General features: G+C 34.8%; 1 protein-coding gene across 1 annotated transcript in view; it reads right to left on the bottom strand.

The window, feature by feature from the left end:
* Nucleotides 1–5259: 5259 nt before the first annotated feature.
* LOC126833719 (leucine-rich repeat-containing G-protein coupled receptor 5) overlaps nt 5260–13919 on the bottom strand; it is an 88986-nt gene continuing 80326 nt past the window's right edge. Inside the window, exons 10-18 of the mRNA XM_050565219.1 lie at nt 13272–13415; nt 13051–13191; nt 12914–12979; nt 11943–12086; nt 11706–11777; nt 11325–11635; nt 9880–10056; nt 9448–9642; nt 5260–8640 (exon numbers count right to left, since the gene is read on the bottom strand). Coding sequence (XP_050421176.1) covers nt 6971–8640; nt 9448–9642; nt 9880–10056; nt 11325–11635; nt 11706–11777; nt 11943–12086; nt 12914–12979; nt 13051–13191; nt 13272–13415 — 2920 coding nt within the window. The 3' untranslated portion in view covers nt 5260–6970. The remainder of the gene's footprint in view (nt 8641–9447; nt 9643–9879; nt 10057–11324; nt 11636–11705; nt 11778–11942; nt 12087–12913; nt 12980–13050; nt 13192–13271; nt 13416–13919) is intronic.

Raw genomic sequence — 13919 nt, 5'->3', positions numbered from 1 at the left:
AAACTTGAACCCTTATTTCTTGAAAAACATTTTGTACATTTCGAGAGACGACAAGAAAGAACTGTAAAACCCATTGTCCCACATAAAAAGCCATAATATTTTAATATTACTATTATGCCTTATAATACCAAAAGTATAAGCTTGGTTTGTGCATGACAAGTAACCGAACGTCTTAAAAGAAAATTTAACGACAACAGAGTTTCAAAATATAAGACCGAAATCGTCGTTTGCTACGACATAATTGCTAAATTTAATTGCCTCACGTTAAAACGACTAAATATCATTCTTTGTAGTTATCTACGTTTCTGTTTAGTATAGGTAAGCTTCACGGATTACATACAATTGCCGTAACTTTAAAGATTTACTACTGCTGTGTACGATTTACATGCATTATTATATACACCATTGTACTAAGGTATATTATGATACAATCAAATTTATCCATGAAAAAATGTACCCGTGTTTGAAATCTTCAAAAATACCTAAAAGTGTTGAACGTATATGCTAGACGATTTATTAAAAAAAAAAAAAAATGCGCATATTTGAATTATTGTAAAAATATATCCCACTACTGTAAAAACTTAACTGTCTAAAAGGTAGTCCCCAACTCCGTTATGAAATACTTGTTTACGAATTTATTTTATTATAATTTATGAGACTGAAAATATACATAATATTTAGCATTGTGATTTACTTATGCCAACAACACTTGTGTACATAATAATATATTATCATATTTGAAGTTGCTCTGACACAAAAGTTAAAGTTATACAGTGACCGTTTTTTTCCAAGCGATTAGTTTTCAAGTTTCCCCCCGCCCCTAAAAAGAGGTGCGCTTCGATGTCATCATTTATATGAATCCGTTTCAACGAACTGATGTCCACAATTATTATCTTGATAATTATTTGAGTTGCAAATAGCAAAACTATAATAATATACATAAGGGCATTTTTTTAAATATTACAAAAGAAAGACCCACACACATCCGTAGAAAATGCTAAATTATTATTATTGTTAATATTCTAAGTAATGCGATTAACTCGTTGTTAATTGCGTTAAGACAAATTAAGCGTTCTAGCAAGTAAAAGATTCGTAAAGTTTTTGAAACAACAAACATAAAGCCCACAGAGGTGTACTTGAACTGTCTGTCCGTCAAAATGCAATTCATATTGTAATAACTTTGTCAAATTAAACAAAACACAAAGAAAATGTAGCTTTTGACCTATATACGTCGGTTACGCGGTCAAAGCGAAATGCCTTTAAAACTCTAACACAAACAAAGGTTTTTTAAAATATATATATAGATATATATTATTCCATTTTAATTTTGTGTTTCTTAACGCCCGTAGTGGCTTTTATCTTTAAAATATTTAAACACGCAGAATTCAACTTCCGCCTCGGCCCTTGGCGCATCCTATATTTCCAGTACCACCCCCACCCCCCTTAGACGGCTTTTTTTCCTTCACCCCAAAAAGGGTATTCGCGCATTTCAATAATTGAAACGTCTACTTGAATATTCACGACACAGATCGAGTGCAGCCGAGAAAGGCTCCAGATCATTTCCCGGCTCGGTTTTAATTGTTATAGCCGAAAACGACTAGAAAGGGAAAAAAACGGAGCCTCGACAAAGACTGCAGCCAGTCGATTTTACCCGTTTTGGAATTCTGGAAATAAAAAAATTAAAATTAAAAATACCACAAACCACGTGTCTTTTACAATGGGGCTGTAAAAGACAGCCCCTCTCCACCCCCACCCCGACACAAAATAAATACCGAAAATTGCACAATTAATTCGATGACTACGATACGAGTTTCTATAACCCGTTTCCGTGCTTAAGTAACAAATAATAATATATTAGAAAAAGCTTATCGTCAGCTGTGTGATAATATTTTACTTATGGTCCTTTGCGTTTTTACAAATTACATGACATTATTATTTATAGGCAAAAAACAACGGTAATCACCCTAATGGTATTTCGGATTAAGCACCTCCAATAGCAGAAAGAGTGTAATATTATGTAAAATAGGTACTAGAAAGTTGAGGCAAACACATTTAGGCCAAAATAATATAAACTATAACACGGTATTTCTAGAATTTTCTCTAGAATATTAAATAACAAATAGCTTTGCTTACCATTTTGAATGTTGTGAGTGTAAAAATAACAATAACGACATTACTAAATAATAATATTACCATGTATTGAGTCTACGACCTGTTAGGTCGGTTTCGACAACTCTTGCTCTACTAAAGACAAGAGTTGCCATCCTGAGGAAGTGGTTAGGTGCCTTCTGCGCCAGTCAGGTGACCATTTCTCTCTTCAGACGATTGCCCGCTCAGCTAGAGAAAGGGCTAGTGACTGAGATTCGAACCACGGCTAGTGCGTATAAACACTGCCGCAGTAACCATCTCGGCCACGACGCCAAGATTGCACCATATATATGCTAAATAATATCAGACAGTAAAGTCAGACCGTTACGTTGTTTGTTTGTTACGTTAGTTCTTGAATATTTCATAGGACTTGAAGTCACATTATCTACTAATTATTACTATAATAACAAATTATGAAATAAAGTATTTAATAAATTTAATGCCATTAAGGAGATAGTGAGGTATATTAATTAAAAGACAATTATTAAAATAGCAAATTCATTTAAACTTACATTTTTTAGAGTAAAATTAAAGTAAACACACTGCAAAAAATAATTTAACTAAGATTACATCATTATAAAGTTAATTATGTCATAGTGGTTTCAATTTTCGTATAATTATTCTTATCAAACTTAGATATACTTTATCACTTTTACGTTCATAATGTATATTAATACGTCATATATTTATATTAATATATTTACGTATGTAATATATTAATTGTAGTTTTTTTAGTTTCAGTAGGTTGTTTAAAAAATTATTTTAGGTTGTAAATATAATTGTAGGACATTATTACTCGTATCATAGACAACAATCAACAACCCCGATTAACAATCACGGATGACTGCCAAACTGTGATTTTTATATAATATAGATTATAATATAAACAAAATTGAAAGTAAGCAGTGCCCATAATCACTTATCTGATCTGCATCGGGTGACTATTAATTTTTTCTACTTAACAGGTTATTTATTACATATTATATATATTACAGTAGTACCTGTATATTATCATCACTGCAGTATGGAAAGACAATTTTTTGAGTAAAAGTGTGCTACGGATTTATCATTCATTATTGATTATGCATTCAAAAAGCTGCATAAAAGCGCAATAATGCAACATATTTAAAAAAAAAAACAGTTCACCGTCAACTACCAGAAACTGGTCAAGACAGCGGTTTGCCTTTTATTCAACAGCAAGCCCAAAAAAGTATTAATTTCACTTAAAGTTATTTTAAACACGTCAAATAAAATAATTAGTAACTTCAAGGAGAATTCGTACATTTGGAATACATGCATTATATTTCCTATTGTTTGAAGTTTTATTTCAAACATAATTTGTACTTATCTTAATATATTTGAATGATACCTGAAAATGTATGCTATATACTATGTACAAAAAAATGCTACTATATACTTTGCGATAACGTTTAATTAAATATTATGAACATAAAGGTCCTCGTTGACTTACACGCGGCATTTCAGTATAAGTATAAATAATTACTCGCATAACAATCGCGTTTTATAACAAACTATACTTTGGTACATAAGTTATAAGTGGTGGCAAAAAGTTTTCTGGATGCTCGATTTTACTAAAACTATATTAGAACTGATACTTTCCAAATACTTATACGCAAAAAACTTAGCCTACGTTAAAATTCACGGAGCAAATGAACCATTCAACCAGAAATTTGTCCCTGGCGAAGTATACAGTGTATTAATGGCGTAAATTGCCAAGTTTTTTCTCATCTATAACAATGTTTACCGTTCCAGAGAAGAGCGAAATTAATCAACTTATTCAACAGAATATTATATATTTTAGACGAAATATCACAAATGAAACATTTACCGGCAACCTACTTGTCAATATATAATTAGTCGTTTAGGTATATGAACCCTAATCACAATGTTGTGTGTACTCGATGCTTTCCTAGAAACCACTACCAAAGTCACAAAGTTTGAACTGTCAACAGCCATTAAAACGTCGAAACACGTCAACAACAGATAGTATCAGGTGAACATAATATCCCATTCGTTTACACTACTATAATGCCATAGGCAAAATTAGGGGGAGAGGTCTTAAAAGGTATTATTAGCACCCACAATTTCAAAATAAGTACCCTCTAATATTTTTCATGTTTATGTTTATAACACCTCTGCTTATAAAAATGTTTAATATAAAAAAAAACAATTTTTTGCAGAGTTGATAACAGTATTTCTCATTTATCAATTTAAGGTGGCTCTCACACTTCCCATTAGTTTTGCATCTTGTGAACATTCGTTTATTGCTTAAAGAAAAATTAAGATTTGGCTTAGGGTTCAATGAGGCAAGAGAGATTTACAGGTTTGTCAATATTATCATTTAAAGAATATTATCTTTTTCACATTTGCAGAACAAGATAGGCGTATAATTTTTGTATAAAATACCTGTAAATTGTAATACTGTATTCATTTTTATTACAAAATTAAAATGATAATAAGCTAAAGTATTAAATCTTAAATTGTTGTACAATATCCTTGCTCCAAAAAACATTAACCACATTAATTGTAATTAAAATTAAATTACTTGGAAAATTCAGAGCTCACCCTAAAGCACCCTAAATTTTTTTATTAAAATTGTGCCTATATAATATTGCATTTTTTCTCTATCGCCTAACCCTATCAAGACGAATGCACACACGAATCACAACACATTACCTAATATCAAATAATCCAATAAAAATGAAATAATTTGAACTTAACCATGTTTTGAAATTTCAATTAGGTACTCGTCTCTAAACGTAATATTTTATGGTTTAAGTACATTTAACAATTTGAGCTCAATGTAGCCTTTTCCTACTTAAACTTTAAACAAGTATTCTTTTTAATTATTAAATAATAGTTTTAGGTGTACCGTTTTACTATAAAACGCATATTCAGTGTCTATTTACACTTTGATCATATCTAGGTAAAACTAAGAAAATAAGAAAAGTCTACAGTTATATTAATTTTACAATACTCATTGGTTTGCAGAAAGTTTAGTTAATTTGGTTTGTTTGAATTTTATTTTATTTTAAACATGTTCAATCTGATTTACCTCGGACTCATTTGCAATGGAAACATAACCCCAAATTCATATTTTATTATTAATATCACCAATAATAGTTTATTGTAACATTATTATAATATTATGACATATAGTATTTTATTATAGTAATAAAATGTACAAAAATTATAATAGTATTTAATAACTAACGAAATAAAAACGACACAAAAACAGGAACAGATACGGACATGCGGGTTTTTGTAGTAAAGTAAGTTTCAGCAAAGCAATTAACATAAAGGCCCATATATTGCTAACTATTTCAGCATTAGAAATACGAATATCACTTTATAATAGCCGTCAGAAAATTATTTTACACGGTCGGTTGATAATTTTTATGGCAGTAAGTTTAACGACAATGGCTTTTCCAAACAATGAAATTTTTGGTTTTGGCCGAAAATTGCTTTGGTGTTTACTCTCGAGGCATATCCGTACGTATAGAATTAATTAATAAACCTATAATATAACGTACAATATAATAATAAGTATAAATATTATTTGTATATAAATTTTAATAATGTAATAATATTTAAACGCGAACTTAACGTTAAGTAATAAAAACTATTATATGACACGATCATAATAATATATTAATTATTATATGTTTATATAAACTATGCTCTTCACTGTAATATAATATACACACGTATGTAAAATATTTCAAATAATTATACATATTATTATGAATTATATCAATATAATACTTATGATACCGTCATTTCTTGTACTAATACACAGCCTTTTTAGTTACTTTGCTATTTATTATATAGAGTATTGTCTTGGCTCGAGCTGCTAATCGATTAATTATTGTAATACATTATATTATATCGTAGTAATAATAATAATAATTTTATTTTATATATTTATATAAATTATTAACATCGACTATTCGGTGAAAAAATGGTCAAGCCAAACCGAAAAGGGCCGTCGATTGCGCGACTGTAACGTAATATAAAATTTAAAAAAAAAACATTTTTACAGAAACTTTATTATAAATGTGAGAGAGAAATTGTTTTAATAGAATAAGAAGGATTATTATGTATTTATGTTTATAATAATAATAATAATAATGTTATATAGAAGGTATTAATTAATCAATAGATAGGTATACACGTAGTTTGTATGTATCAACCGTCCGTATGAAACAAAATTGACATGTTACAACATGTCAGTACTACACGAAATTGTTACAATGCAACAATAATAATTATATCTATTAATCCACAACATATTATAGTAATTATTATATCAATTATATTATTTATTATTATTATGTATTATATCAATTTGTAAGTATACACAGTAAAGACGGTCTATACACTATACGAAATGTGTCACGCGTGCACTGTTTTGCTGATAGATTTGCATACAGTTTGATGTTTCAAAATTGACAAAATGGTGAAGAAAACAAACATTGTATTACGTGACATCGTTTTGGCCGATAAAAACACGTTAAGAAAAAACGCTATTGGCGTTTTGTAACAAAGTAACTGCACTATTGTAATACGTAGTGAGGAACCCTGCAGAAGTCGTCACAATATGTCATTTCTACAAGGTTCCTCACTGTATTCGGCCAACGTCAATACAAATAAGACTCAAGACAAATTCGTTTAATCGTTATGGTATTTCGCTTAGTCGCATAATCTGTATAATAACCACTGTTCTATGTATTATCACACTTAAGTCGTATCACACGTTTGCATTCGATTCGAAAAGAAAACAACTGTCCAAGTCTGGACGTTAGGGGGACGTGGGTTTGGAGCCTGAGGGTGACACCATCCGCTCGCTGTTTGAGGTGATTGGTGACATATTTTCTGGTGTCGTTTGAACGGCGTCGTTCTCACAGGTGTTGCCGCCGTGGCCATCGTCGTCGTCCTGGTGCAGATGTGCATCGTCCTCGATGTCCGTGTCGTCCCTGTACACGCTGGTCTCGGCGGCCGACGGTATGGTGGCCAGAAACCGAACGGTCAACTTGCCGGGTGGCGAACAGCTTCTGCCGCGAGGGGCCACGCCGCCGGCCACGAGCAACTCGGCTGCGGCCAACATGGGATCGTCCAACACGGCCGTCTGTCTGGTGAGCCGCGGCTTTTGCTTGCTGTTTTGGTGATGACCGTAGTGATGGTGTTCGCTACCACCGCCCACGCTGCTCCTCGAAGCTCTGGTGCTCACGCTCGTGCTGGCCGTGTTAGCCGACCCGGAACTGTCGTTTCGCGAACTTGACAAATTCGAGTCCTGTGACGTTTTCCGGGTCACTATCCAAGAACTGGCCCGCCGTTGTTTGGGGTCCAACAACCGGAGGGGCACGCCGCCGCAGTGGTGATGATGATGGTGATGATGATGCTGCCGCCACGAGTCGGACCGGGACGAGCTGAAGTTTTCGCTGGACGACATGGACGAGGCGCGCTTGTGTTGCTTTTGCTGGATCTCGGCTATCTGATAGGCGTACCGGTCGCTGCGCATGTACTGCCGACCGGATTCGGCCTGTCGCCGATTCGCGCACGCCATAAGCCGCCGGAACTTGATCGACACCCAATTGTAGAACGTCTGTTCGGCCTTCACTGACTTGTCGTCGAGCAGCTTGACGTTGCAGCTACACGGTGGGTGCGGGTAGTTGTCCCGAGACGACCTGTCCACAAGACTGTTAGTATTGGCAGGCGTCTGCCGGTTGCTAAAGTTGGAACTGTGCCGGCACCGGCCGATGCCCCTGGTAACCCGGGATTCTTCGATGGCCTTGCATATCATCACGCAGTCCTTCTTGAACTGTTTCGTTAGTATGGCGTACAAAAACGGGTTGCAGCAAGAGTTCAAGGGCAGCACGAACACGGTGAACACTTTGGCCTGTTCAAGAGAGACCAGGTTGTATCCGCCTATGGCGGTGAGCGATACAAACGCTATGGGGGCCCAGCACAACAGGTCGGTAAACACTAACAGCGCCATTCGTTTGGCTATACGCGAGTCGTTCGAGTTCCAAGCCTGCGAGCCCCTGATGGCACAGTACATCTTCAGATAGCAACCCATTAGTATGAAGAACGCTACGCCATTAATGAACATCAGGAACACCACGTACACCAGGCTCCACGTGCTGGTCGTAGTCTCGAACGGCAGACAAGTGGCGTACTTGCGATAATCGGACACGCCGAACAGCGGCATAGCGGCCATCACGCCGGCGAATATCCAACCACACAGCATTATGTACGACGCGTGCTTCAGCGAAAGCCGCTTGTTCAGGTGCATGGCGTGCGTGATGGCGTAGTTGCGTTCCAGCGTGATCACCGCCAACGTATACACGGACAGTTCGGAACTGAGAACAGCCAATACGCCGGCCAATTGACAGCCGACCGACATCTGCCACGGAATGGCGTACGCTTTGAACTCGCCTAACGTACCGGCGTCCACTACGGCCAATATTCCTGTAAATAATCCGTTTCGGTTACAGTCCACAGTTTAAAAACGAACACGTGTAAGGTCAATTTTTCAAAAAATATTCAAAATAATATTATTTAGCCGTAAAACAACAAATAAATGTAATAAAATAATAAGTTATTCGGCAAAATAATAAATACATTTGCTCGAAAAACATGCATGTTAATGTAAAAAAGGCATCCCTGATTTGTTCATTTTTTTTTTAAACTAAAACCTTTTCTAAAATCCAAGATTTACATTTTTAAAACGTCAGTATTATTTATTTAAATTGCGCATAACTTACTGAAAAATTAATTAGGCAGTAATAAAAAAAACAATATTCGTTTTAATTTTTACTTCCGTTTAAAAATATTCCATTTAGTTGTTTTTATTTTAAAAATTAAATCGTGTAGTCTTACAATCATTTTTTTAAATTAAAGATTTGTTTAGTTTGTATTTTTATAAGCTTTTTAACTTTACATTTTGTAAAATTCTTTTATTCAAAATTATTAATTATAGGTACTTTTTATTTTAGTAGCTATTATTATTGGTTGTTCAATTAAATATGTTATTCAACTTATTTTTTTTATTGATTACCAATTATAATTAGAATTATTTAATATATTTGTTGTTGTGTTGCATACCGAATTCTTCAAATAAAATTATTTGAAAATTATCGAATACCAAATGATATATTATTATATTTTACGTATTAAATAATCTTAAAATTTTAATTATTAAAGTTGTACGACTTTTTTATTTTTTTGTTATACACATTTTGTCCAACTCTGGTCTTGGACGACTTTATTTCTTACCTAAGTATAGTCCCATAAAGAAGTCGGCCGCCGCTAAGTTGCAGACGAGGAACCTTGGTACGTCGATTTTACTTCTGGCGAATATTAATACAAATACGACCGTACCGTTGCCCAACATGGCCAACAGGAACACCACCCACACCCCGCATCGAAGCGTCCACCAATCGAACAGATCTTGGCATGGTAAAAACGGTCCTGTAAAAAGAAGTAATACTATTATAACCTATGATGTTTCAAAAGACTACGGTTTTTTAATGTATTCTTGAAACCAATACCGTTTTGATAATTTAGTCTTGGCTGTGTTTTTAAAAAATAAAACAACAGTACAAATCATTTAAAAATAATTTACCGAAAAGAAAAATGTCTACGGGTTAACCAGATCTTGTGTAATATTAATTAAAATGTACGTTATAACAATATTGTAATATTTACCCGGTAGTGGAAGACATTTGATTTTGGACGAAACACCTTCGTTCAACCGACCTTCCAGTTGTTGTTCTTCGAAGTACTCCTCCATGTACGACGGTAAGTTTCCCGGGTACGTGAAGTCCGTACCGAACGTGTCCCACAGGTCGTTGACTTGTGTGCCGAATTTTTTACTTAAATTTTCTGTAGAAAAAACAAATCACCGGGTAATTCATACAGGGCGAAAACCAAATAAATAAATAAAAGATGAGGCTGTATAAACAGTTTACGGGAAGGAGGTTAAGCGGTGTATAATTATTTAAAATTTGAAAAAAAAAACAAGGGAGGCAAAGTGACTTCAGTAACGGCAAATGTCAAACCCAGACGACTGATGGTGCTTAAACAATAGAACAGCTCTGCTGTGGACGTCGACAGTTAAAAAAAAAACCACCCATTTCCCGTAAGAAAACAAATCAGATTATTTTTATTAATGGAAAAAGATAACATAAATAAATGGAAATCCGTGATCCCGCTGAACCGCATTCAGAAGTTTTGAATCGATCAACGAAATGAGAGCAGAATAATTGGGACGAGCAATGAGGGTCCTTGGTAGGCCTTTATTTTCATAGTAATATAACAGTCCTAAAAATGGTAATCCTTCTGAATTATTCTTTTCTTGACGGTTTTAATCGAATATTTCATACGGTGGTATAAAGGCATACACATTGTCATTAGCGTTCGGGTTTGTGTGTTCTTTCTACACCTTAGTACCTCAAAATATCCAGTAAGAAAAATGTAGTTTTTTTTGTCCAATTGGTTTATATTTGTAAACAAATAACAACGCTTTTAATTACGGGAAAATAAAAACGGTAAAGTTTTCCAAACGGCTCGAGCTTTGTCAGTTTCACCAGTGCCTCGTACCGAATTGTAACAAACCTACTGGTTAGATAACGTAACCGTTTCAAAACGATACATGAATAATCCACACAAAGCATTAACTTTTGTTTGTTAGGAGAAGTTGAAAAGTAAAAAAAAAATAACCATAATGGTTTTAGGACGTGTCCTTTAATGTCGGAAGATCCTCACCGATTGTCGTATGAGTATCACGTATGCTCTCCTTTATGTTTGGCCTACCACAAAATAAAAATTAAAGTCTTGACCGTCGACCGTCCCGTGGTGTTATTCAGTATGTTTTAACATTTAAAGTGCATTGACCTAACATATCGCATTAGAGCAACATGTAGAATTTATAGTATTTATATTTTATAGCTACCAAGCAGTTGTCCAATAAGAAAAAAACCTTTTTTACGCTGAAAGCATCATAGGAAACACTGAATCGGTGGCGGTTATCTAATATATATATATATACATTTTTTTAAATATTAAAAATCTAGACATATTTAAATCGTAAAGCATTCGGGTTTGCCCAATTCTACTCGGGAGGTTAATAATGACAGATGTAATAAACTAACGCAGTTGGGGCCATATGTCGGACATGCTGGAGTTCCAGAGAGACATGTCGAAGTCGTTTTCGTTGGCCGGAAAAATGACCGACTCGTGCAGACTTGAGTGACTGCCGCCGGTGACTTGCTCGTCGTCGGTCGGATCTACGGGTAAAAACGAACAGCAATGGTAAGCGTAAGACAACACCAGCGATTGGATTCTCGGGAACTTTTCGGGCGCCGGAAACTGCTTAAGATTTGGGTTGTTGAACGTTTTCAAGTGCAAAAGTCTCTCCAGGCCTTTGGTGGGCAAGTGTTCGAATACGTTTTTGCCCACGTTCCTGTAAACAAAATACAATTCGTTCAAAAGTTATTGTCGTGTGAGCGGTTTCGAGCGATCGTTTTTCATACAAGTCTTCCAGATGGCTAAACGACAAGAACGTCTCTTCGTCGATCCGGTCGATTTTGTTCGATTCCAAATCTCTGAAACAACAAACCGACATCATATTATTTTTGTTTTTATATCATACACCAATGTCGTATCGCCCAACGCCATCTGTCGTCCGCCAGTCGAAATCCAACGGCGGACTAAAGGTCGTATAGCATACTATATTATATTGCGGAGCGGCATCTAGTGGGGCGACTTACAAGACTTTCAGTTGGACTAAACCTTGGAACGCGTCCTGAGGTACCGAAGTGATGTAGTTGTAGCTGAGCAGTAAGTCGTGGAGATGCGTCAGGTTTCGGAACAACGACCCCTCCAGCGAACTGATGTGGTTGTTGGCCAAGTCTCTGGAACATTGCGGGATAAGGCATTAGTAAATAAAAAAAAATATTAGAATAATCAGGTCTTCGACGAAAAGGGTCTGGTCGGGTAAACACTTTTTCAAGACCTCGACAATTATTGTAAGTCAGGTCTATATTTGTATAGAGAAACTAAGGCTTATGTATAGTAAAAAGCCTATCAAACTGATTATTATGATTACTTTTTTGTTTTTATAAAGAAATAGTTTTACAAGTTTTCAAACAATTAACGAGTTGATGTTGTTGATACTTTCATGGAATGTCGAAATACTTCCAAACTTATCGGTAAGCAATACCCGCGTAGAAAAAACTTAACTTTTTGGACACGTTTCAGCATCGGACTTTAAAAATTAATGTTGTCATTTACCGCTAAAAATAATTTGTTTGTTAGTTGTATAAAAAAAATCTTTAGTATTTATTTTGGGAGCTGTAAAAAATATTATTGTGTTTTCCGAAAAACTATAATAGAAATTATAGCGTCTTAAAATTATTTAATGATTGCTTTAGTTTAAAAATTTGAGTAAGTATACAAAAACTATGCTGTAACATATTATTATATATAAAACGATTTACAACGAATAACTTTTTACTCAGTTTATGACTTACTGTGATGTTTTGTTTTTATTGATCTTTATGGCATCAGCGACAATAATGATAATGATCGTTATTATTTGTATACACGTTGCAAATTAAAATTACACTGAACTTTTATTGTTATTATTTCAAACTTTAAAAGATAAAAATGTTTTGTACTTAAATATTATTATACTATACGGGGTTGTAAAAAATTATAATACAATCATAACGGTACTCACAGCAATCTAAGGTCTCTACATTTATTCAGATTCGGTATCCTGGCTAGTCTGTTCCATTTGATATCGCTGGAAAAAAAGGCATTTTTGCGTTTTTAATGGATCTTTATAATATAAAAGTAATCGCATAATAAACGTACAGGCTTTTGAGTTTCGGGCACGTGAAGCACAGGGAGTCGGGTATGGAATAAATACTGGCTCTGTCGATCCTGAGCACTTCGAGCGCCGACGTCCCGTTGAGATTTGGGAATTCCGTGAGGTCCCGAGCTTCGGACAGGACTCTGTAGAAATTAAATACAAGGAATAACAACAATTTTTTTACATAATGTGCATTTTGGTTTTTTAGCCGCCGAGAGCTTACAGTTTTCTTAGTTTCGGCAGTGAAGCAAAAGCGTACGGGTGCACGCCTATTAATGGGTTGCCCTTTAGCTCGAGCAACGCTAATCCCTGAGACCTTTGCAGCACACCGTCGGGTATGTACTTGATGTTGTTGCCGGACAGTGACCTTAAAGACATAAACCATTTTGTTTACAAAATATTTACTGAAACATCAAAATCAAACAACGCATGAAATAACGTTTTAAATGGGACAAAGAACCGTTAAGGGTATAACGCGATAAAGTAAAATACAATTATAACAATACTGTGCTTTTTACAATACTCATGACAGTTTTTCAGTAAATTTTCGAGGGATGCCCGAGGTTAGATGACGAGGAACCTAAATTATTTTTGATTGGAAAATTTCCCACCTGAAACAACAGCTTCTGTGATGTCTGCACTTAATATGCCCTCCTGTTTTTTAGTTTAGCAACAGCGACTCTTTTAAATATGCGAGATATGTTAATAGTTTTTTTTTATGAGTGTCCAGTGGTAGAGGTTACCGTTTGTTTATCTTTTGCGCGCGTGACAGTCGTTTGTATATTGTGTTAACCACAGTGATCCTATTAAATGTATATCCATTAAACGTTTATACCTGATTAATAGTTTTCAACAAATGTTATAGGTGTTA

Source organism: Adelges cooleyi, unplaced genomic scaffold, assembly GCF_023614345.1.
Source record: "Adelges cooleyi isolate 19-005CV unplaced genomic scaffold, UGA_ACOO_1.1 ACOO_flye_CR_arks_rails_tigmint_CR_PRNA_2, whole genome shotgun sequence".
Lineage (NCBI taxonomy): Eukaryota > Metazoa > Arthropoda > Insecta > Hemiptera > Adelgidae > Adelges > Adelges cooleyi.
Note: the sequence above shows the minus strand (reverse complement) of the source record. Positions and strands in the feature narration are given on the sequence as shown.